This window comes from Synchiropus splendidus, chromosome 13 (assembly GCF_027744825.2).
Source record: "Synchiropus splendidus isolate RoL2022-P1 chromosome 13, RoL_Sspl_1.0, whole genome shotgun sequence".
In the NCBI taxonomy this organism is placed as follows: Eukaryota; Metazoa; Chordata; class Actinopteri; order Syngnathiformes; family Callionymidae; genus Synchiropus; species Synchiropus splendidus.
Window position 1 is genome coordinate 12,665,131 of NC_071346.1, and position 23,847 is coordinate 12,688,977.

General features: G+C 44.6%; 1 protein-coding gene across 2 annotated transcripts; it reads left to right on the forward strand.

The window, feature by feature from the left end:
* The first annotated feature begins 1,660 nt into the window (after window positions 1–1,660).
* Window positions 1,661–22,973, forward strand: nyap2b (neuronal tyrosine-phosphorylated phosphoinositide-3-kinase adaptor 2b). 2 transcript variants are annotated; one of them, XM_053883801.1, is made up of 7 exons: window positions 1,661–2,459; window positions 5,388–5,582; window positions 10,076–10,389; window positions 15,298–16,359; window positions 19,210–20,454; window positions 20,547–20,650; window positions 22,233–22,973. In XM_053883801.1, the coding sequence occupies exons 2-7, from the start codon at window positions 5,404–5,406 to the stop codon at window positions 22,518–22,520; spliced, it is 3,192 nt and encodes a 1,063-aa protein (XP_053739776.1). In that variant the 5' UTR covers window positions 1,661–2,459; window positions 5,388–5,403; the 3' UTR covers window positions 22,521–22,973. The 2 variants fall into 2 exon arrangements, with proteins under 2 accessions (XP_053739776.1, XP_053739778.1); XM_053883803.1 differs by lacking the exon at window positions 5,388–5,582.
* Window positions 22,974–23,847: the final 874 nt, after the last annotated feature.

The following is a 23,847-nucleotide window of genomic DNA, read 5'->3' on the forward strand; positions in this document are numbered from 1 at the left end:
GAGAACCGAGGTACCACTGTAAAAATATAGCCTCTTGGACTGTTTGTTTTATGAGAAGACATGCATATTTGCCATGTGCGCGAGGTAAAAATATTGCTTGCTTGAATGTGTGTTCCTAATAAATTGAGACCTTAGACCATCCAGCACAAATCTGAGGAAACCTCTAACATATCCGTCCCTTCAAGAAACCACCTTTTTGCTCTTGTAACTCTTAATGAAATTACAACCAATGCCAGCATCTAGAAGCATTTTCCCTCCCACCTTATCAAGATGAAGTGAAGTCATTTGACCACAAATATTTCTGATGACTTAATGTATAATAGAGCTCTAATAGCTCACTAGTGCACCGCGCCTTTACACACAAACTATGTGGGGTGGACTTAAACAAACATGGCCGGCGGCAACAATCAATAAAAAAGTCCGGGAGGGAGTGACATATTGAGACAATCTTGAAACTAGACACATTGAAAGTCCACTTAATGCAGACAGACAAATAATGTAACCGAACCACAGTAGATATAAGCGGTATAATCCGTGCTCTATTGGCCCCGTGGGGAAAGGCCTCCTCTGTGTACGAGCGCTGTTGTCCGTGAAGGTGGAAACATTTGTTTAACCCAGTCACCCCTGAGATCCCTTCACTGTTTGTGTTCACTGAGTTTGATGAGATCTAAACACTTCCTTTGAGAGTCGCTGCAGCAAGGTCAGACTTCAGCCTTTGTATTTGTGTGCATGTGCACCGATTTGGTCCAGATAGACTTATGGGCTTTGTGCATGGCCACTCGACCAAAACCGGCACAATGGGCAAGAAAAGGGGGGGCCAGTACCTTTTTGACGGATCATTTGATCCCAATGATATCATAGCAATGTGTGCTATTGGTGGTCTTTTCTTGTGGCAGAAGCACCCCACAGTGACCTTATTGGGGTCTGACATTTTTGCACCTTTTTCCCCTCCACCAAGTGTGAGGCAGCAGAGGGAGGGGGAAAGTGAAGGGTGGGGGTTAAAAGATATGGCGGGAATGGTTGATGAAAACAACAGATCTCGGCTCTAATCCTTTTGTGGCGACTGTGTTAATCCAACAGTGCAAAAACCAGCCCCCGACCCCCCCACCTCCACTGACACCAAGTCAGACTGTTCACCTTTCTGCAGTCAGGTAAACAAACCGGCATTGCTAGATTCTATCCCCCTGCTGTGAAACTGCAGTGCAAAGTGGCGGCAGATTCCCAGTGACAGACTCTGGTTCAACTCTGTTTTCATCTGGTAAACATTCCCTGCCACAGGGGGAATACCATTTTTTTTTTTTTTCAGGAGGCAACATGCTTTGATCATTATGTGCGCACACATGCACACAATATTTGGTGCTTTATGCCCATTTGATTCTCTTTGTAGCTTTTTTTTTTTTTGCTAAAATGCACAGTAGAGCAACACCAAGTATTTTTGTGTCGTGGACTTGTTTACGTGCTCTGAGGGAGAAGGGAGGGTGGGGAAGGGGGGATATCGAGGCGTGAGGGTAGGGGGGGGTTGGTGGTTGCCAGGCGAAGAGGAGGCTGAGTCTAATGAGGTCACACCCTGGCAACCCATTGACTCCTCCTACTTAGACCCCCATCTCTCCACTCAGCCGTCTCCGCGTGTGCCCACCGCCTCCCCCCCTCCTTCCCTTCGCTGACAGAGAGAGCTCTCCATGGTGCTGGAAGGGGAAAAACATCCTTCAGATACAGTGAAGCGGCAGCGGCAGGAAAAGCAGACGAGACACTCAGGAGGGATAAAAGCACACACTGCAGGGAGATGGACGAGGTACTTAAAAATCTCATGGCGGGGAAGTAGTGTCAGGCTAAGGAGTGGAAGATGAGAGGAGCTGACGTTGTAGTGGAAGGTGGCTACAGTAAGCAGTGGGCGTGTTCTTGCTGTGATCTGTAGTTGGGAAGCCCGGTGTCATCTGCTTAAGCGCCGAGTGACTGTACAGACCGGCGTGGACGAGCAGGACAGAGAAAGAGTCGGCACGGAATGATTCACCGAACACACTGTGGATGAGGAACCCTTGCACGCATTTTGGACTTGTTTTGGAGGAAATATTCAACGGGTGGAGTGATGGAGGAGACTGCACGCTGAAGTGTCGATTCAAGTCTGACTTCGGTGGCGTTGCCTTCTGCTCAGAATTTCCACTTCTAAAATGAGCTGATGCGTGGCGCAGGAAGTGGAAGCGGGAGCTCGGAAGATTCAAGATCGGAGGGACTTGCATCCCCAGGGAGAACCGAACTGGGCATTCAATGGCACCGGTTTCGAACAGCCTAATCCCGGGTCACAGGTGCTCTGATTTCTAGCATGCTAATCTTTACCATGGATGAAGGTGTCTGGGGATTTATGCGGAAAAGTGAACCGGTGCTCCAGCAAAGGTCAGAGTTCACAAGCGGGAGCCGTCAGGAGAAGACCGAAGACACATTGGCAGGGACACAGCACTATTGTAAGTATGCCTCCTCAAGATCAGAACCGTGACCCACAAACCCACTCGCAGTTTCCTCATTTACTGACTTTGACCCACTTATTTATACAGAAAGCAAATGAATGCAAGCAGCTTGCACAACAGGCGCTCATGTATTTTGCAGCTACCCGGCGTGTCATACTGCAGTGTGTGTCTGCATGTGAGCGCCCACCGATCTGAGCGGTGGCCTTGCAATCTTCCTGACTTTGTGACAGGAGAATGTCCACGCTGCCCCTCTCCCAAGACAGCGTTGCCTGGAAACAGAAACAGTGTGTCATCTTGATTTACTTTTAAGGCCAATTGCACATCTGTGACCCAACTGTTGCAGCTAAAGGGCACTGAGGCAGTAAACAAGGGAAGGAGAAGAAGGCGCATTGTAAAGCAGGGATCGGCGACGGAAATTTATTTGAGATTGAACAGGATGGGGAAATGACTTGCGTTCTGTGGAGGAGCAGTATTTCACGTTGATGAGTTTCGGGAGGACAATCCACAGTGACAGCCGACAAAACAGTGTGATAAACAAGCTGATGCCAGTGCAGAGTGCTGCCGCAGGCTTACAGGGATTAGGCAGACAGGCTTAATTCAGCTCCAACACTGAACTGCACCTTGCTATTGCCGCAATATTCACACATCGCACGGAGGCGCCTCATTGGCATTAAAATCGAAACATTCATTCCGGTACGCTCTGTAAGAACGGCAAAGAAATCCCTGCAGCAGCCGGGCGCTTTGCCTCATTTGAACTCCGTCTCCGAGTTCCTATCAGCCTTTTGCAAAATAAATAATAAATCAGAAACAGCAGATAAACCCATTAACCTTGGACCCCGCGCGGACCTGCTCGCAGACCAGCACATGGGATGTCCAGACAATGACCGGCCTCTTCGCTGGCCCTTCAATCTCTCTCTGGCTGCCCTCCAAGCGCCCCCTCCCACACAGACCATGCAATGCGACGTGCCCTTGCCCAAATACACACACACTCCAACGTACATACAGACGGCTATAGCAGACCCCCTCCCTTCCCCCTCCATATGCACAATTACACCCAGTGCGTTGCACATAAACAAGCGTGAGTCTTAGGCTGATCTGAAAACACTGACCTACATAAAAGCAAGAGCGGTCTTCCTTCTCGTCTACGACTGCCCTCTCCAAAATTCACAATGGGTAGTTGCACAACAATGCCGGCTCTTTTTTTCACCCCCATTACTACTTCTTGGACTGTACATTCGTGCGCACATTAACTGCCCGGTCCACAGTGAATCGGAGGTGGCACAATCGTCTTGTTATTTAAGGGATTGAATGCGTGTATGCTTCTTATTAACATAGTCGACATTGAATCTACAAATCACCGATTTCTATCATGCAAATCCACGCTCCCTTAAGAAGCATGGCTCATGCTGCACGCCAGTGGACAAGTCTTCTCAATGGTCCTAGCTCAGTTGTACCAATATGCAATGCTAGACTATTAATTTTGCATTTTAGTAGACCTCCACATTTATTTTTAATATTTCAATGGTAATTTTAGTGTAAATAGGCGAGCAGCGACATGACAATAGAGGGTTTTATTTGTTGTATAAAGACAAGAAGAGGGCATTATTGCGAAAATCACAACAATAATAGCATAAAAAAGGGATTTAAAAGTGAGTTTTTCTATTATTTGTCAGTTTATATTCCATTCCAATTGAATGCACTTCTATGACAAAGTAGAGGAGGTTTTTTTTCAATGTTCCTTGCCCCTCAAAGCGAAGTTCACCTTCCCCACGGGGGTAGCCACAATGTGCCTACATGCTGCAAAATAACGTCTGAATCCATTCAAAAAAGGACCGAGAGAATTTTGTGTTTTTATGTGTGTAAAATGGCGAGTCGCAAAGCCCAAGGCAGGAAGCTTACTCTTGTGGACATGGACATGATGCAAGAATCACTTGCCACATCAACATTCCAAGGCCTCTGGGCTTCACAGGAGAAGCAGACAATTTCACAAACATGCAACATAACAGCGCTGGTGTATCCGTGTTTTTATCTCTCGGAAGGTCGGCCTTGACAAATGAAGGTCGGAAAACAATCATTGACTGGGTGCGTTCGCCAATATTGAAACCTGTATGGTGATGACGTCAGCAGAAATTGATCCAATGAGTGAACAAGGATTTGAAATGACCAAACCAAGAAGTGAAAAGACTAGAGTCAAGGAAACTGACTATCATGGGTCAAGCCAAGGACTTTCAGGAGTGAAGGTCAACACTCTCGCCAAACAATAAGCAGAGACAGTGAAAAAGAAAGAAAATTTAAGACTTTTCATTGGACTTTAATGTCTTGAACATCACACCAAGACTTTTGGAGTTAAGAACAAGCTGGGGAAGACGTTTTAAGGGTCAATTCAAGGATCCAATTCAAGGGTTAAAGAATATGTCATAAGCCTTAGTGAATCGAAAGTAGAAGTGCTGAGATTTTTAAATAGACAGCTCATCCAGAAACTTTAGCGACAGTAACAGTTTCATGTTTGAGTTTTAACAAACCGACTCGTGATAAATGCCACTTATTTACACCCTTCCTTTAAATCAGATCAAAGCATGAGAAGAGGCAGGTAAGGGGTTTGCGTGATGAGAACACTACTTAATGGATTTGCTTATATAGTTTAATGAGATTGTTCCACACCAATCACCATCACACTGTGGTGTTTAGCTTTGTTTATCGGCTTTGTTTAGGGAATTGTGGAAGTTGAGGCGCTGCCTGTTTGTTTGGAATGGATTCATTTGTCAGACTCCAAGACTTGAGTTTGGCCGGACAAGAGTATCGTCTTGGAGGGTTTGGGCTCTTTTGTGAGATGGATCTAGACTTCTAAATCACTAGTAATAACATCAGGAATTATTGAGTTTGACGTAAAAGTTTGGACTGACCCAACACTCTTATTTTGCCCAGTTGATCAACCTGAAGAATGAAGAGCTCTCGAGAAGAGGAAACGCTTCGTTTTTTCCAGTATGTCGAGGAGAATGGGCTACGAGCCTATAATGGCCTTGTAACTCAGAACTTGGACCACGCCAGGAATGAGAAAAACAAGTTATTCCTGCTGGAGAAAAACGACAAGAAGAGAAAACAAGAGGAAGCAATAAAACGGTGAGTTGCAGAGAGCGGCAAGCAGAGCCTTAGATCTCATCAGCATGGTGACAGACAGCGAGGATTTTTTTTTATGAATAAAAACGGAGGCGTCTTTGAAAAGCCCCTGGAGGATTTGGTTCTAAAAATATAAATAACGTGGACAAGTTCACTTCAGAAAGAGGTTATAAGGAATTGGGACAAGTGGCCAGCAGGTCCCTGTAGCGGGGGCTGGATGCCATATTTTTGAGAAGTTTAGACTGGCACACCACATGATCTATCGAGGATAATTAAATTTTCACTTTCAGTCTTTTTTTGGGACTTGTCCTTGGATTTAGGCCACCGCTGCTCCTTTTTTTTTTTTTTTTTTGGGACACAGAAGATTAAAAAATACACGAAGACAATGGATGGGCTTAGCATGCGCATCAGGATTTAGATTTATCAGCATTGCGATAAGTTGAAGCCACCACAGGAGAAACGGTTTCCAAACCCCCCGTTTTTTTCCCCGCAAACATTGAGCAACTACAGTAAAATTAGGCTGTGACTTTAATAACCAGACACTGCACAGCGGTTTATGAATCTAGTGGGAGAAGCTCAAAATAAATCACACATTACAGCATCAGCTGCTTCTTTTGTCTTTTAAAAAATACTACATCGACATCCTTTTTTGCTTAATGCACTTTATAAAGAATAAACACAAATGTTTGGGAAAGTAAGAGTAAGAGCAAAGACGGTAAACCAGTTGTACCACGCTGGGGTGGTAAAATAAGGACATCGCATTGGGCTTTTGTTGAGATTGAACAAGGCGAAGTAAAAGGTTCTAAAAGCCGGGAAGAATCTTGAATATTTGTAATTCCAAAGGGCAAAGAAGAGAAGAGATAGAGCACAAGGGTACTATGGGGTTTCTTGGGGTGACAGTAGAGGTTGTGAACATTTGCATTCCAGCACAAGATTCACCCAAAAGCCTTTTTTATGATTTCCATTATTCATTTGCTCCGACTGGGAATCACACCCCGAGATGTGTTGCCTGGCAGCCTTAGCTCTGTGATGTAACAGACACGCATTTGGTTTAAAACAAACATATGAAATATTGAAGTGCGCTATCCGAGGTAAGTCGAGGTCACTCTGAAATCTCTTACTCATCGTTCTGTCGAGCTTGTTCGGAGCGGTGACTACTGGATGAAGATTTGAGGGATGAGCTCTGGAATAGCGAGCAGATGTGACACGCGTGTGATTAAATGGAATTCTAGCCACTGTGCTTCACCAACTCCTTTGCTCACGCAGACGCTAGTAAGCAGTTGTTAAGTCAGACAGACCGCAGTCTGTGGTCAGACGCACTGCAGGGCATCTTAACGCCTTGAGTGAAACGTTGGTTCAAAAATCTATGGAAGCAGCTTATGTATACTCTTGATGCAACACAAGCAAAAACGTACTTTTTTTCTGAATCCAGCTTTGATGGATGCAGAGCTCTAAATATACAAAGAAATGTATGTGTTGACAAATGCATTCATCTGAGAGCTTCCACTCACACTTCATTAAAGATGGTCACACAAGTGACTACGTTTGTTCTCATTTGCACACACTGCTGGAAAACTCAATGCTTGGTGTGCGCTCAGAGTCAAATCGGTTGTCTGCAATAAACAAGCTATCATAGATTTATAGTGGCCATAAATAGGCACCACATAATACGGAGTGAGAGTAGTCGAGAACTACGCTTCAGTGTCAGCAAGAGTGAAAGCTGGCAGAGATGTGAAGCAGGTTGGAGAGACAGTGAGGGAGGGCGGACACTCTGACATGTAAAGAGGAGAGACACTTGCAGAAAGAAAGTTAGAGATGGAGGGAACAGGAGAAGAGGAAGGCGGCCAATGAGGTTTGTGGATGTGGTGAATAAGGACATGAGGGGTTAAGGTGTGGTCGGATGAGTACTGTGATGCCGACTGAAGAAAGAGAAGACCAATGATTTGGGCTTCGCAGGAATCAAACCGACAGCTCAAATGTCAAACTTCATAAGATTCCACATGTCCAAGTTGCCCCAAGCGGAACTGCTGACAGGACAACTGTTTATTAATGCTACTTTGGGATGGTTCCAAATATAGGACCATGTCCACGGAAAGTGGCGACCTCCATCCGTCCTGCTCTCCCGACACAAAATGTGAGCTCTTGCCAAAGCTGAAATATTAATACCGCCACTAGAGGAATGGACGGAAAAATAGCTTGATTTTTCATGAGGTCCATAAGTAAGTAGGTCAATGAGATGACCCCTTCCCCCCCCCATTTTTTTTTCTTTTTTCCAGCTTGTGGATGACAGTGAACAGAAGGACTCATGTGGGCAGCTCTATGGAAATACATATTGCAATATCCAAGTGCGAGAAAGGACTTGTGGGAGCAGGAAATATGAGGAAGATGAGAAAAGGGCGTGAAAGAACAAATTGACTGTGTGATTGTGTTAGGCAGACAGATTCGTGGAGCAAATGTGTTTAAGAGTCAGGGGAAAGAAAAGAAAAAAAAGCTTTTAGAGGGAGATTAAGTGGGAGCTCTATTGCAGAAGATGTGTTCTGCCTGGTGACAGCTGGGGAGGCCATCAGCCAATCGGAACAGTGAATCAGGTTTGAGTGAGGCGGGTCTTCCTGTCTGCGGTTGAATCTCTGTCTGTGCGCTTCAGTTCCTGAAGTTGCTGAGGCAATAACATTCAGTGATTTAATCTTGATAAATTAAAAGCATTTCCAATTTAAAAAAAAGGTTTGTTTTTTTTCCTGAAATAAGCTACAACATCACTTACAGGATGTCAATATTTTACTTCTAATGCTTCATACATCTTTTATTTTGAACTCAGATTGAAAGTAAAGTAAATAGATACAATCTCAGAATTGTTGTTTTTTAACAGGTATTCAAACAAATTCATAATATTAATTAAGAGTACATTTACCATCTACATATATAAATTATCTATTTGTGTATTTTACAGGATAAATACCAAGCAACATTTCTGAATTAAAGAAAATGTTTGTTTTTTTTTCAATTTTTACTTTTTTTATTGAGTTATCATCATGCATGAAGCTTTTGTTCATTCTTAAAAAATATATATTACAGCAGCAGCATAGACAGTTGCCTAGAAGATTGTGAGCCCATTTGTGCTTTTTACTTAATATTTTATATTTACAGGAGATTTTATTTTTTTTATGAAGCGAATGGATGTTGAGCAGTTGTAAGAAATACTCGATAAACAAAAGGAACAAATAATATAGAAATGAATGTAAAGCAAATGACATTTTAAAAGACCAGTTGCTTCATTAAATTCTCCAAATATATTCAAAGGAAAACTCAGACTATAGCGTGTGTTTGTTATGCTGGCTCAGACGAAGAACAGGAGCCAAGTGGTCCCGGTCCACCTATGGTCTGTCTTCTGGCCAATCACTGGGCAAGCACACTATAAATAACCAAGTCACCACCATTCCAGTCTCACCCACACAGTCCATGTCAGCCACATAAAAAAAAAAAAAAACGGCTTGTCTCTTCTCATTCTTCCTCATTCCACTTTGTGGAGCTCAAGTTGTTGAAATCTGAAACCACTCTCATCACCATTCTCCCCACTGAGCAGTAACACAAAACCGTAGTAATGCACTCGTGATGTTATCATTTTGATTCCGCAATGATATTAACCACTAATAAACCGCACCCTTTCCAGCAAACCACAGTCGTACGTGGACTCACAGAGTGGGTTGTTGCACACATTTTCACAAGCTGCACGTGTGCTTTGTTATTGTTGCTGGGTCCAACTGTTGCTAGGCAAACTCAAGTCCCACCACCTTCTGCCCAGCAGCCGGCCAGGGGGGAGTCACTGTCAGCAAAGTCGCACGCTTCTGACACGCATGCATATGGAAGCCCATGTGTTCACATGCATTGTGAATATGTAAGTTTGCAAGTCGACATGCAAGTGTGGAGCTGGCACGCAAGAAACACGACCTGCTGGACTAGGAAGTCAAAAACTTTCCAGAGAAGTGTCACAGATCTAACACACACACACTCGCTGGCCCCGTTTTCCTCCCCTGCTTTCAGACATTAACAATCCATTCATCCATTTATAGAGATTGATCGTGCACGGGCTGACTTCCGTGTTGTCACAGTGTGTGTATGACCTTACACGTCCCTGCCCCCGTCAGGGGTTAAATGCAAATCGATGACTTTAGCCCCATTCTAGGACACGTCTGTTGCTGCTGCTAATAGAAATCTTTTAAGGACTGAACACACTCGCACACATGGTTTCACACACCAAGCCAGCCTCTCATTGACTGCACGTCTGTGGCTGTCAAAATATTTTCTGACGTCTGGAGGGATGTGCAAATGCAGCAGTGCTTCATTAAGCATGAATTCTGATGAGCAACTGTTCTGCTATCTGTCGCACAAAGAAACGTCTGCCAGTGGAGTTATATATTTATTTGAAACTGTGAAACTAGCAAGTGAGTGTCTGTGATGCTGAAGAAAAAATTAAGTTGTTTTTTTTTTAATGTTTCCAGGACGGGTGAGGACATAGCTATTGAAGGCAAGCACCTACGTATGGGTTCCATCACCATGCCGGACCCGCAGGAACGCATGCCCATACCGCACCCGCACGCTCTGGCTTGTGGGCAGGGCTTCTCCGTACGCTCCCAGTCCCTCCACTCCGTGGGTGGTGGGAACAGTGGGGGAGGAGAGGAGGAGGTGGGAAGTCCAACCTCGAGGAAGCAACCTCCACCCAAGCCCAGGAGGGACCCGGCCACCAAGCTGAGCATGTCGTCTGAGGCGGTGGACCACAGTCCCGTGTCCACCTGCCGAGGGGAGAGATGTGATGGTGAGTGATGGTGGCACTTCACACCCGACTGCTGGGCTATAAATAGCTTCCCTCTGCAGTGCCCTCTTCAACACTGGTGCTCCGACAATGACATGACAACTGCTGCTCAGTCCGAACGCCACACCGCTGGTCCAGTCCTGACGTTAGATTCGACCCTTTCTCATCGAAGGAATTTAACAAACTCCAAAAACACAACGCTGCCGAAGAATCTAGATTTGCATATATATCTTGATGATGATGAAATATATATATATATATATATATATATATATATATATATATATATATATATATATATATATATATATATATACTTCAATACGACACATATTCCAATATAAAAACAACAAAGGATGAAGAAACTAGAGGATGTAAACACAACATGTTCCAGGACAAAAGTGGACAGAGTTATAGATGATTTTTATAAAGTAAACCCCCAACTGTTTGGCTGTTTGGCTCCACACAGTTGCATGCCTAAAATAAGGGTTTTATATCGTGGTTCAGCAACGTACGACGATGTTGTCAAATTAGCAAGATGTCATTTTTTCAATATGGAAAAGCGTTTATGGTAAGGAGGCGTGAGGCACTGTGACAAATAAGATTATATTGACTCATTTTCCTGACTATATTATAGATTCCAGTTGATAACTGACCATATATGAACACTGTCAACTGACCCAACTACTGACTGCAGGCATCCAAAAATATCATCCGTCCAACAAGACTGCAACCATAGAATGTACACACTGAAAAACACATACAAAATGAATTCCTTCAAAGTAATTTAAGTGTGGAAAATCACTTTTAAATAGTACTATAGAAAAAAACCCATAAAAGCCACTTCATTCTCAGGTCACTTGTTGAAACAGCTCAACAATTTGTCGGTCACAAGCCTCTTTTTTACAACTGGAAAAGAGGAATTTTGCATATGTTAACACTCATTAGACCTTCAAACACTGTGAAAGAAATGTTCATGTAATGTACAGTAATTGTGGCCAAACTCTTTAGACTAGATTAGGAGATGCCAAAATAAAGGCACCCCCCCCTGCAGCGATCGCGGCCTGTTTGAGGGTACAAACATCGCATGCCTATTTGGAGATGGAAGGAAATGAGGGCATCATTAAAGTCCATTAATTTAGCGGAATACATCCTTTGATGAATATAACTGAATTTAATTGAGCAGAGAGCTGCGTCCCTGAACAGCCTCGGAGTATTAAAAAACTAGATTGTTTATGATAAGAAAATCAGTTTCAGTGAGCTGACCACGAGGGGGGGAAGAGGTATGTTGATGTTCATGATAACTATGGTTTATGGAGATGTGGACTCTGACTCCTGCTTGCCTCACATGCATGGCTGCAGCCGTGATGTGTAGGGAGTCGCCGAGCCTGACTCAGATTGGTGGGGCTCTTTTTTTTTACGTGCGCACAGATCTTCCTGGGCACCACGGCAACCATCCCACAGAAACAAGACCCCCTGTAGCACAGCCAATCACAACACATGTCAGCAGCACCAGCCAATGGCAGTGAGGAGATGGTCGAGTCTGAGGCCTCGCAGCCAATCGGAGCGCGACTGTGGGGGTGTCCCTGCATGAGAGGAGGGCTGCATGCGGTGTAGCTGGTGCGGTAGCGGGAAGGGGAGGAGCTTGTCTGAGTAGAATTCATTCAGGAGGAGTGATTGACCTAGATTCTGCCTCCCCAAGAGAAGGGGGGGGGGGCTGCTGCGGGTAAACACATTCAACGCAAGGGGAGAGGGGGGAGGGAGCAGTAGTGAGGGAAGAGATGAGGTGTACAAGATGTTTGGATGGAAGCAACAGTGGTGCTGAAACGGATCTGCACCACAAATCTGTGGAGCCTTGCAAATGAAGAGGCACAGAAAAAAAAAAAACAATGCAGACTTTTTTTTAAATCTCGTGACCATGACAACTAGTAAATAACAATGAAACCCACCCACTGCAGTAACTTGAATATAAAAGTACACGAATGAGAGAAAGAAAACGAGGAAATCCCAGCACACGCCACTTGGGATTGGAATTTTGAGTCAGTGCAACTGTTTTCAGCTAACTGCATTCACACCAAGGGTTGTAAGAGAATTCATGTTTCCACAAAAGTACAACCGTTCTCAAGTTTGACTGAGAAAAACATTTATCATACAAACGTGAGAAAAGGCAATGTGAATTACGTAACGGAAGCTGGGATTGTGCTGCAGTCTTAAATTGGGATTAGTGACAGAGCATGGAACTTGGCCCACGTTGCTTCTGCAATGCAGGAGAAGCACTGTGAAAGAAGGTTTCACAGCACACCTACACATGTTGTTGGAAGTTGAGCTTTTATGCTCCTCACATGTGCAAATGGCTGTTTAGAACAGCGTCTCATGGAAGAGAAATGCTCACACGGGAGCTTTTGTGCTCCATAACTTAATGACGACTATTCAGATCACCTCCCAGCTACAATGGAAGCACGACGCAGTTCAGAATCAGAAGAAGAACCAAAATCAGCTTTATTGCCAAGGTCATCCCAGCAACTAGGAAAGTGCTTTGGACTGAAGTGCTGTCATAAACAAAAACAACAATAAAATAAAATAAAAAAGTAAAATATAGACAACAAAGGCTGATCACAAAGTCCAGGGGAAGAAGCTGCTCCTGTGACGGGAGGTTCTTGTCTGAATTGGCCACAGCCTCCTGCCAGAGGGAAGAGGAACAAACAGTCCATGTCCAGGGTGAGAAAGATCGGCTCTGATCCGACCTGCACGTCTCTGGGTCCTGGAGACATACAGGTCCTGAAGAGGTGGCAGGCTGCAACCCATCACCTTCTCAGCAGAACGTACGATGTGCTGCAGTCTGCTCGTGTCCCTGGAGGTGGCGCTGTTGTACCAGACGGTGATAGAGGAGGTGAGGATGGACTGGATGATGGCTCTGTAGAACTCCAGCAGCAACTTGTCGGCAGTCGTAGTTTCCGTAACTGCCGCAAGAAGAACATTCTCTGCTGGACCTTCCTGATGAGGGACCTGATGGCGAGCTCCCATTTGAGGTCCTTGGTGATGGTGGTTCCCAGGAAGTAGGAGGAGTCCACAATAGGAATGGGCGAACCAGCTAACATGAGAGGGGACGGAGGAGCTGTGATTCTCCTGAAGTCCATGATCATCTCCACTGTCTTCTGGGTGTCCAGCTCCAGGTTGTTGTGGCTTCACCAGGACACCAGCCGCTCCACCTCCCTCCTGTAAGCCGACTCATCTCCATCTGAGATGAGCCCCATGATGGTGGTGTCATCTGCAAACTTGACAAGCTTCACAAACTTGTGGCTGGAGGTGCAGCAGTTGGTGTAGAAGAGGCATGGAGAGAGAACACAGCCCTGTGGAGACCCGATGTTGAGGGTCCGAGTGTCAGAGACAGTCAGGCACGTTGAGATGGCGAAGCTTGTGTTCAAGCAGAGCAGGAAGAACCGTGTTAAAAAGCAGAGCTGAAGTCCACAAACAGTTGCGATTTGCCTGTAGATTCCATCTTCTCACAAAGTGTATTGTACGTGTTTGCAGAACATGGTACTGGCTCACAAACTTACCACCAAGTAGACACTAAAAGTATGTTGTGATGTGGTGTAAATGCATTCACTGTTTTCAGTGTACTACTTCCACATTTGACACTAAAGAGCAAAGGCTACAAACTTCTTCTTCTTGTCTTTCCAAATCCAGCAAAGCAGCCATTGTTCAATATCATCCAAGCCCCTCATAAGACATATATTTCCCAGGAGTTACGGACCACAGCACAAATTCAACTTTATTAGACAAGCCACCAGATAGCTCCTTGGCCATTCCTCCTTGAGCTAGGTGCATGAAATAATGTTGTGAAATCATAACAAAAGCGTCATAGTCAACGTTTAGACCGATACCGATTCAATTCATTTGACTGCGTGGCATGAAATGCGCATATGCTTGTCCTAATTCTGCTACAACAACGTGCTGAGACGTGGACGGTGGTGTGTGTGAATGAGCACGCAAGCATGTCTGGATGTTGGTGAGTCATACAGTTACGGGAAGTCGATGCGTACGTCTGGGCCATCTGTGGGCTGAATTATTAAAAGTGTAAAACCTGCCGCCTGCAGATTTCAGACGAGGTCTGTCGCTTAACTCCTCACTACGACCAACCACGTACCGGGACACGGACAAAACACATCTGATTCCCTGACCCACAAATTCACAGAGAACACGTAAACCGTTATTAGAGCAGGAATTTATTATAATACCCCCTTCCACTGTATACGGCTGCAAACCAACGTCAATGCACCACATCTAAAGAGATTCGCTCTGCAGTGCTACGTCACCACTATCAGAAAGAAGCTCCACACTGTGTGTGTGTGTGACCTAGATACAATACTCTACTGCCGTATATGTGACCTACAAACATGCATATGCCTCAACTATTCCCACATTTCTGACTCAAGATACTGCTCTCAGCAAAACACCGTGACCTACATCTGACCTACATGGCCACATTAAGCCACATTGAGACCATGAGAGTTATATGTGCTGATGACTATATTTGTTTCAGTTCACAAGGATTGCCTCACTTCCTCGAGCAATGGAGCTAATCCAAATCAAAAGGATAGCCAGACATTTTGAGTCAAGGAGAAGATGGACTCCCTCGCCATCTTCTAGCAGCCATTGGGATAGAGTGAAAACTTCATCGATAGTTGTCCACACCGCCTGTCACACCTGTGTGTGAGGAAGGGAAAACTGATGACAGCGGACCAAAAGTCAGACAAAATCCATAGCGTCGGCTATAATCTCTCGCCCTATACGTTGTGAACAATGAGTCAAAATGTATCCCTCTAGTTTTGAACCAAATATATAGAAAGCAAAATATTACAAGACATGCAATATACCCTTTAAAATAACTGTGTGACTGATTTTTTTCAGCTCAAGATTGCAGCGAGGACTGCAGGAGGGTGCCGCCGCCCAAACCCAAAAGGAACCCCAACACACAGCTCAGTGTTTCCTTCGATGAGTCCTACATCAAGACCCACGGAGGCCCACCAAAACCTCTTCACCACGTCACATCACCCCTTGAACGCAACTCCTCTCCGCCGCAAAGTGACGAGAGCCCGACGGACGACTGTGAAGATGAGCCCGTCTACATAGAGATGGGCGGCATCGACGTCGGCTCCAGGGAAATTTTAAAGAGTGAGGACGAAGAGCCGGGAGAGTCTGTGTATGAAGAGATGAAGTACCCAGCGCTCGACGACATGGAGTACCGGACTGACCCTGTTGGATGTCGCTCGGCGTGCCCCACTCCTGCACCATACGACCCTGAACCTCTGAGCCGTTGCTCCACGCCTCGAAACATTCCTCTCTGCGACATTCCGGCACCTTTTCCAAATTTGCTCACGCACCGACCTCCACTGCTGGTCTTCCCTCCAGCACCTGCTCAGTGCTCGCCCAACTCAGACGAGTCACCCCTCACCCCTCTAGATGTCACCAAACTTCCCATGCTGGAGAACCAATCATACAGCAAGTCCCCCACTTCTTCAAATGAGCCCCCGAGTTCAGCACACCTCCGCAGGGAGCTCACCGCCACCCCGACCCTAACTGTCTCCGGACGCTCCTCAGCTCCCCCTTTACCCTGCACACTCTACAAATCTTCCTCATCCTCATCATATCAGCGCAGCCACTCCGCTTGCCCGTCGCCGGTCAGCATGGGACGTTGTCTCACCCCGTTGAGCCTTATGCGCACACCTCCATTCGATGCTTCGATGCCATTCCCTGGAGGTCTACCCCGGAGTGCCTCTGCCACACCGCACGGGAAAGGTTCCCCACCCCATGACGGTGTGGGACGTCTACACGGGTCAATGCAGAATGTGTCAACTGGACGTTCACGAACACCCACCAGTCCACTGGACGAACTGACCAATCTGTTCACAACAGGCAGGAACATGTTGAAGAAAAACAGCAGTGGACGGAAATCCAAAGAGCCTGGAGAGAGTAAGTTATTTCACACCGATGCAATTGAATTTTGTTAAGACCAGTTTGGTCAAAGGTTTGAAATCACAGCCTACAACACACACTCACTCTAAAGGTGTCTCAAATTGACTATTGTCCAAATGAACTTCAGAGTCCAAGGCTAGCAAGCAAGGTGTTTTCTCTCCATTTTGTGACGTTCAAAAACAGACTGTTTTCAGTTGAACTTGAGGATGTGGGTCGGTCCTTCATGAGTGATTGTATTTTTCTGTTATTTAACATGTTGGACTCAACTGAAAGCCTCAGGCATCAACAAGCGATCTGTTATGAGGCACATCTGGAATTATCTAGAAGTACACACAAGATTTAAATGTGACGCAGACATCCCCTGCATCCATTGTCCTATAGTCAGTAGGTTTTAAGATTTATAAGCATCTGACTCATCTGGCGTAATGTGTTTTAGGTCCAAAAAAATGTCAGCAAAGAAAGTAGCTCATACAAAATAACAGCAGTTGGGTTTAACTTGTACAAAATTACTGGGGGACAGTCAGAGTAAAAGAACTTAGAGGACAGAACGGTTCAGTATTCAGTGGACACTGCAAATGAAATGCTTTCCAAATTGCTACAGACAAAGAAGCCCATGCAAACAAAGTATCTTTCTTTCCTTATCAGTCGTAACCCAGCTCTATTTGCATCAGTGCGCAGAGTGGCGAGTAAATTAGGAGGCTATACGCCAAATGAATCACTTTCAACAGCGGCGTGCCCATGTTGGTGTCTCCGTCTACACCCTTGTGCTGGTTTAATCTGGACCCGGGGAGCCAAGTCTGATACAGATCCTATCGTTAAATCTGAGGAGATTAGAGGCCTGAGCAGACAGCAGTCCTGTCAAACCCTCTCGTGGCATTAGTCCACCCGACAGCATTATTTCTAAATATGTAAACACCATCTTTAAATACTGAGCGCCCCTGCGCCCAGCCAGAATCAATAGAAAGTGAAATTGTCGGGTTTAAACACACATTAACGGTTCACTTTCAATCCAGCAGGATTAACAATCCCGTTTTAAATACAGATTTGTCACTGCGTTACATAGCACATTGTATTTAGATTTGTGCTCACTACGTTATTTAGATTTATAAAAACATACGTTGATTTAATGTTGCACACATAAACTTATAGTTTCTTCAATACAAATAAGATGATAATGGGAATCCAGACATAAAGTTTACTTTTGATAAAGGTCTTCCATTTTCACGATTTAAAAAAGGAGATTTCATATCTATAGTAATGATGCCGAGGGATCATTTACGCATATGAAATAAAAAAGAAAATCCCATCCAAGTGCCTTTTGAAGCTAATTTACAAAAGTGCATCCGAGTCCTCTTAGCAACTACAACATAGCAACAGCAGAAGAAGAGGAAATCCTTGTTTCTTATTTGCAGTTTTCCTCCCTTTGGATTGCGCAGCCAATGAGAACACGGCGGCATGTCAGACTGAGCAATGAGCTCCTGATGAGCACTGCGCTCATACCCGCACCTGATCACAGATTCACACGCTCCTTTTTCTGTCCAATCGGCCTGCACTCCACTAGTGACAAAGCCAATCGCATAGCTGTAGCAGACGGGAAGAGCAGAAGCTGGAAGTGAATTGGCCGACTTGGATGTGAGTTGTAATGGTAACTGAATCTTGCATCTCTGTCAAAATCCCAGCGGTGAGACGTTCTTATGTCAACAATTTGTATACGTGCTCTGTACAGAGCCTCTAATAACAAGGCTTTTCAATGAAATATGCATGACCCATATGGCACTTCACACTTTTATCCCACCCTTGGGTCGGCTGCTGCTTATTAGTGTTGTAGTAAGATGTTCACACCTCACGTGGTAAATACTTAATACATGCACCTGAAAGATTTTTTCAGCGGGCGGAAACGGCAACAGCCGAGCTTGACCCACTTACCTAGTGGGTAGCTGCTCAACCGGCTCACGCTCGTTCACACATACAGGAGCACGGATTCTAATAACATGTATGACTCATGCGCGGCTTGACAGGGGAGATCCTGTATGTTGAACCACGTATACGGGAAATACTGGGTCGAAAATAAACACACGCCCACACGGTGCCTCATATAGACAGATAAATACTATAGATCTCCTAATGCTTTTTCCATGTACAAGATCACTTTGACTCTATAAGGAAGATTTTCTCCAACAGAAAAATGTCAAAGGATGTGAATGTGTGGTGGAATTGCCTGTTTTATGCAGGGAATTTAAAACTTGGGAAAAAATATAGATGCAATTACAACGTGAGAAGAGGTAGAAGCTCATTTAGTACCACAAAACCCCGAACTATACCACTCAAAAAGTGATAAACCATATCAATTTATCTCCATTCCTTTTCACCACTTGGTCTCACCAACTGGTCTTGAGGTTACATCCCACTGTACATCCTGACACAGTGTAATTCAGGCTTAATATACATTCATAGTTCAGTCATTATTAATGCAAGTTAACATGAAGGTCAGTGGCACATACAGTCACTGTAAGTCGGTCTCTGCATGCTTGCCATGGAAGGAGTGAGTGAGTGAGATCCATTGACGGTGTCTTAGCCTCAGTCAAATGACAGCCAAGATTTGCCGCGGGTCAGACACGATGGCACTGAGCAGCAGATAATTCATGTGTTCCAACAACTGCTCAGCGTCCAAAGAAGAGAATGCCAGTATAGCAGAGGCGGAGGACATCTAGTGGACAGTTTGAGTAACGCACATCTCCCACTTCACATTGAACCAAGTACTGTACATTTAGAATAGATCAGTTATACACATGGTTGTTCACTATTTTTGTCCAATATTTATTGATGGGTGTCGTTTTATTTTTACAGCTGAAGCCAAAAGCAAGTCTCACAGTGAGTCAAGGCGCGAAGGCAAAGACCGCCACAGTCACAGCCACAGCAAGGAGTCGAAGCGGGAGTCAAAGGATCGGCACAGCAAGGAGTCCTCGCACCGCAGGGACAGAGAAAAAGACAAGGAGCGATCCGGCACTGCAGAGTCACTCTCTCACAGGCGTAACAGCAAAGAACAGAAGGGTGACATAGAAGGGCCGTCTCTCCGGAAGGAAAGCAGGGACCAGGGATGCGGCGGCGTGGAACCCATCCTTGTGAGGCGGGATTCAAAGGACAGGAGCTCAGCAGATCCCATCCCATTGGCAAGGAGAGACTCTAAGGACAGAGGGATTAGCAACGGGGAGCTGATGCCGAGGAGAGATAGCAAGGACAGAACAGGTCACGGTATGGAGCCTTTGCTGAAACAAGACAGCAAAGACAGACTTCTGGATCAACCCCCGGAGCTGTTGCCGAGACAAGAGAGCAGAGAGAGGTCCCGGAATGGTTTAGAAAACAGACATGATAGCAGGGAGAGGCTTCTGGAGCAGCCGCCAGAACTTATACCTCGGCAGGACAGTAAAGAGAGAGTCAGGAATGGCTTGGACTCAAAACATGAAAGCAGAGACAGACCTCCGGAGCTTCTCCCCCGGCAAGATAGCAAGGACAGAGCGAGGGCTGGGGTGGAATTTAGGTACGATAGTAAAGAGCATCACCCCGACTTACTGCCCAGGCAGGACAGCAAAGAAAGAGCCAGGAATGAAAGCGAGCACAGGCATAACGGGAGGATAGACCAACCCCCAGAGATCATTCCCAGGCAAGAAACATCCAGGAGCAGCAAGGACAGGGGAGGATTTATCTCTGAGTCCAAGCATGACGGAAGAGATCGAAGCAGCGGGGACCACCCTCCTCCACTGCTCCCCAGGCAGGATAGTAAAGACCTGAGTCGTACAGGTCTGGAAGTCCGGAGAGACAGTAAAGACCGAAGCCTTAACGGCTCTGATAATCATCACTACGATGTCAAAAACACCAGAAGCCCAACCGCGAAGGAGTACGCAGGTGATAAAGAGCGAGGATACCGGTCTGACGGCACGCCCCGTCGAGACAAGAAGCCAAGCTTCAGCACAGACCAATCAAAAACGCATGACAGAAACGGAAGCACAGTGTCAGGCCACCATTCTTCTACCACAACGCCTACGCACCACAGATCTTCCGGCAGTCCTCCGATGACTGTGGGAGCTGGAAGTGGTGAGTGTTTGAAGTCAAAACATACTTCACGGTGTAAAGTGAAGTCAGTTGCAGTTCTGCCTTGAACTGTTAGTGTCTTTTTCTTCCTGCAGATTTGAAAACAGCACCAAAGTATGTTCGCTCGCCTTCAATGCCAGCCAATCCGTCCCCGAAGGGAACACCACAAAGAAGAGCTACAGAATCACATCACAGCCAGGTACTGAAACGCACATGAATTATTGACTCAGACTGACAACAATACAATTACAAGGAGAGGTATTTGGGAAGAAATAGAGGGAATAATCCTGATAAATAAATATATTAAATTCATTTTTATTTATATTTTGAGGCAAATATACTAGAGACAAGACATGAATCAATAAATATCGACAGTATTAAGGAATAGGGAAATAAATGCACATGTAAGAATGGCAAGTCAAATATATAAAAGAGTATATATTAGAATAAATTGCAAAATAAACTAGAAAATAAAGCATGACACTCTGTTGTTTCATCAAGTGTTATAATGTGGCAAAATAATTAAATTATTGATTGCAAAAGATCACTGTAAACCACCTATCAAACAACCAAACTTAATTTAAATCTTTCACACATTTCAAACATGCAACCCAACAAAGTGTTTCACTTTTAAAGATGAATTGAAAATACAAAAGTGATACATTGAAACAAAACACGATGTGGCTTACATAAAAACCTACGGTTTTGCGTGAACCACAAATTAAAAACTGAGACCCAAGAGCAAATATTTCAAGTAGGATTAAAGGCAGTAGTGAACAGAAAAAGGAAATTAAGTGTAATATTGACGAAAGTAAGTCTAGAAAAAAAGTCAAGTTTAAGTTGTTTGATTTCATAAAAGGTAACGTCACTATTAAGCTAGCTGAGGCAGCTAGCATCCCTAAACAAGTAAAAGCACACACTTCACCAATACACTAAAATGCACAAAGATGTATTTTTTAGATTAAAAAAAAAATATCAATAAAAGCACCGTTCTTTATTTACCTGTCGTCCATGGCTGCACTCGGAGAGTTATCTAATAAGCCTTGTCAACAGCGCCACCCGCAGTCCGAGAGCTGCTACTACAACATTCAAGTGGAAAATAAAAGAACGTCGTTTTGGTGTTTTGTCCGCCGAATGAAGAAGAAAAACTATTTTTTAACGCTGTTTTTCCTCGACCCTTTATCTCCAGTAAGCCAACCTGAATGCATTTGAAGTGCAATATCTTAAAGCCAAAGAGCATGCCACATATGTCGACCTGATCTGGAGGAATATTGCAATGTCTATTCTGAAAGGGATTTCCTTGCTTGCTTGCTTATTTTAAGGAGTCTCTGTGAAGTTGACATTCTCACAGTAAGACCGTCTAAACTACTTGGAGACTGGAGTACAGTTTCTCCCAGTGTCTTGACTCAAAGTTGAAGTCAAAATTGATCAGTCAAAACAAGTGTGTCATGTTGACTGACTTCTGGAATGAATGGAAATGGGGAAATAGAGAAGTCCAAACCAAAAAACTAAATTAAATAAATACAAAGTAAAATGTAATAAAAATGGTATGAAAGAAATACCTCAGAAAATGGGAAAATAAATTACATTAAATAACAATAATAATATTGTTAATGTATACTTTTTATATAGAATATACTTGTTTTATATAATGTTTTTATACTTTAACTATTTGTGGTTTATTCTAGTCACCGCAAAAACAAGGGCACGAAAAAGTCTTCTTCAAGTGAAAGCAATATGCTTGTGAACGGTCTTCTAACAACAACATCTGCCATCCACAGATGCCTCAGATGCCCTGGATGTGCGGCGACACAACCATGTTGGAGCAGATTGAGAGGAAGCGCACCCTCTGCATGGAGATATGCTCCAGACAACATCCCCACCTGCAGAAATTCCAGGAGAGGCCTTCTCCGACAGACAAGCATGAAGAGCGACAGCAGGAGAGGAGCCAGTGCAAGCTGGAGAGCGCCGCCGTGCTCCCACCTTGGAGCAAGAACAGCGGGGCCAAGAAGATCCGACCTCCTCCTTACCCCACGCAGAAAACCGTATTTTGGGACACAGCTATCTAACACGTCTTCAGCACCCTGCCACAGAATCCGAAAAAATCATGCTCCCCTTGCCCCGTTTTTTTTGTCAGCACAAGAGGGGGCGACGCTCGCTGATGTCAAAGGACAATGGTGGTGACCATAGCAATATATCTGCTTGTTCAGGTGTTCATGTTTTCTTATCATTGCTGGTGATATTTGATATTTTTATATTTCCCGTGACTGGATTCTTGTAATATAATTAGTAGAATAGATATTTGATGAATAGATATTTTCTAAATCACATGGGAATTACAAGCAGCATAAATGATGTATAGTAGACGTAGATTCAATCTAATGTATTTCTTTGGGTTTATTTAGCATCACCAATCAAATACAAGTCCTGTAGCATACTTCTAAAAAAAAAAAAAAAAAAAAAAAAAAAAACTCGCCACGCCAACGTCACATAAACCGACAGTGTATTCCGTGTGACATTTTCACCAGTGAAGGAGTCAAAGCTGTTCGCATTCTGGATCCGATGCTGTGTAATTTGAATCGTGAGATGTGTTGTTGTCTTCTTGGAGTCGTATTTGGAGGAGTATACCGATGTACACAAAGTGGGTGGGATGGGGTCGTACATGAGAACGTACAGCACACCACAATGACGGTTCCCAAACTAGCCAAAGCATGCTACAGGAAGCAAATGGTGCGGTTGCACATGTTACATACGGGCTCGGTGGCAATAACTGGTGAACACCAGTGACCTTACCTTGCCCCTGCACACTGCAAGCACCATTACACCGTGTAAATACTTGACGCCAACATCCAGCCTGTACAATCAACACCCGAGCTTTTACAACCTTTCTTCATTTTAACAGCAGATTATAAGAGCCATATTCACTTGATCCATGATTATGCTTTAGATATATATTTTTGAAATGGAATTTAACAAAGTGAGAGCTTTGTAGTTTTTAACAGCTTGTAGGGAGTTCAAACAAAAACAAAACACATTTGATGATTATCCAGATTTAGTTTGTAAAGTTTAATTTGTATAAGGACCTACAACATTGCAACAGAAGTAAGGGGGTTGCACCAGAGCCTGGAAATAAATCTGCTTTGGCTTTGAGGAATAAAATCTGCACTAGCAACAATCATCCACCAGACGTCCCGCCCCGCTGCGCTTCCCCTCTACCTCAGCCTCTTACTTATTTCACCGAAATCAGTTTCCTTTTTGCACAATGAAATGCAATGTCCACATTGCCAAAATAGGCTGGGCTTGACGCATGAGCTCACCCAGCGCAAGTGCAGTACCCCCACTCTGGTGAGAGTCAACGCTACAGAGGTCTGTTTGTGTTGTACCTGTTTGTAAGTC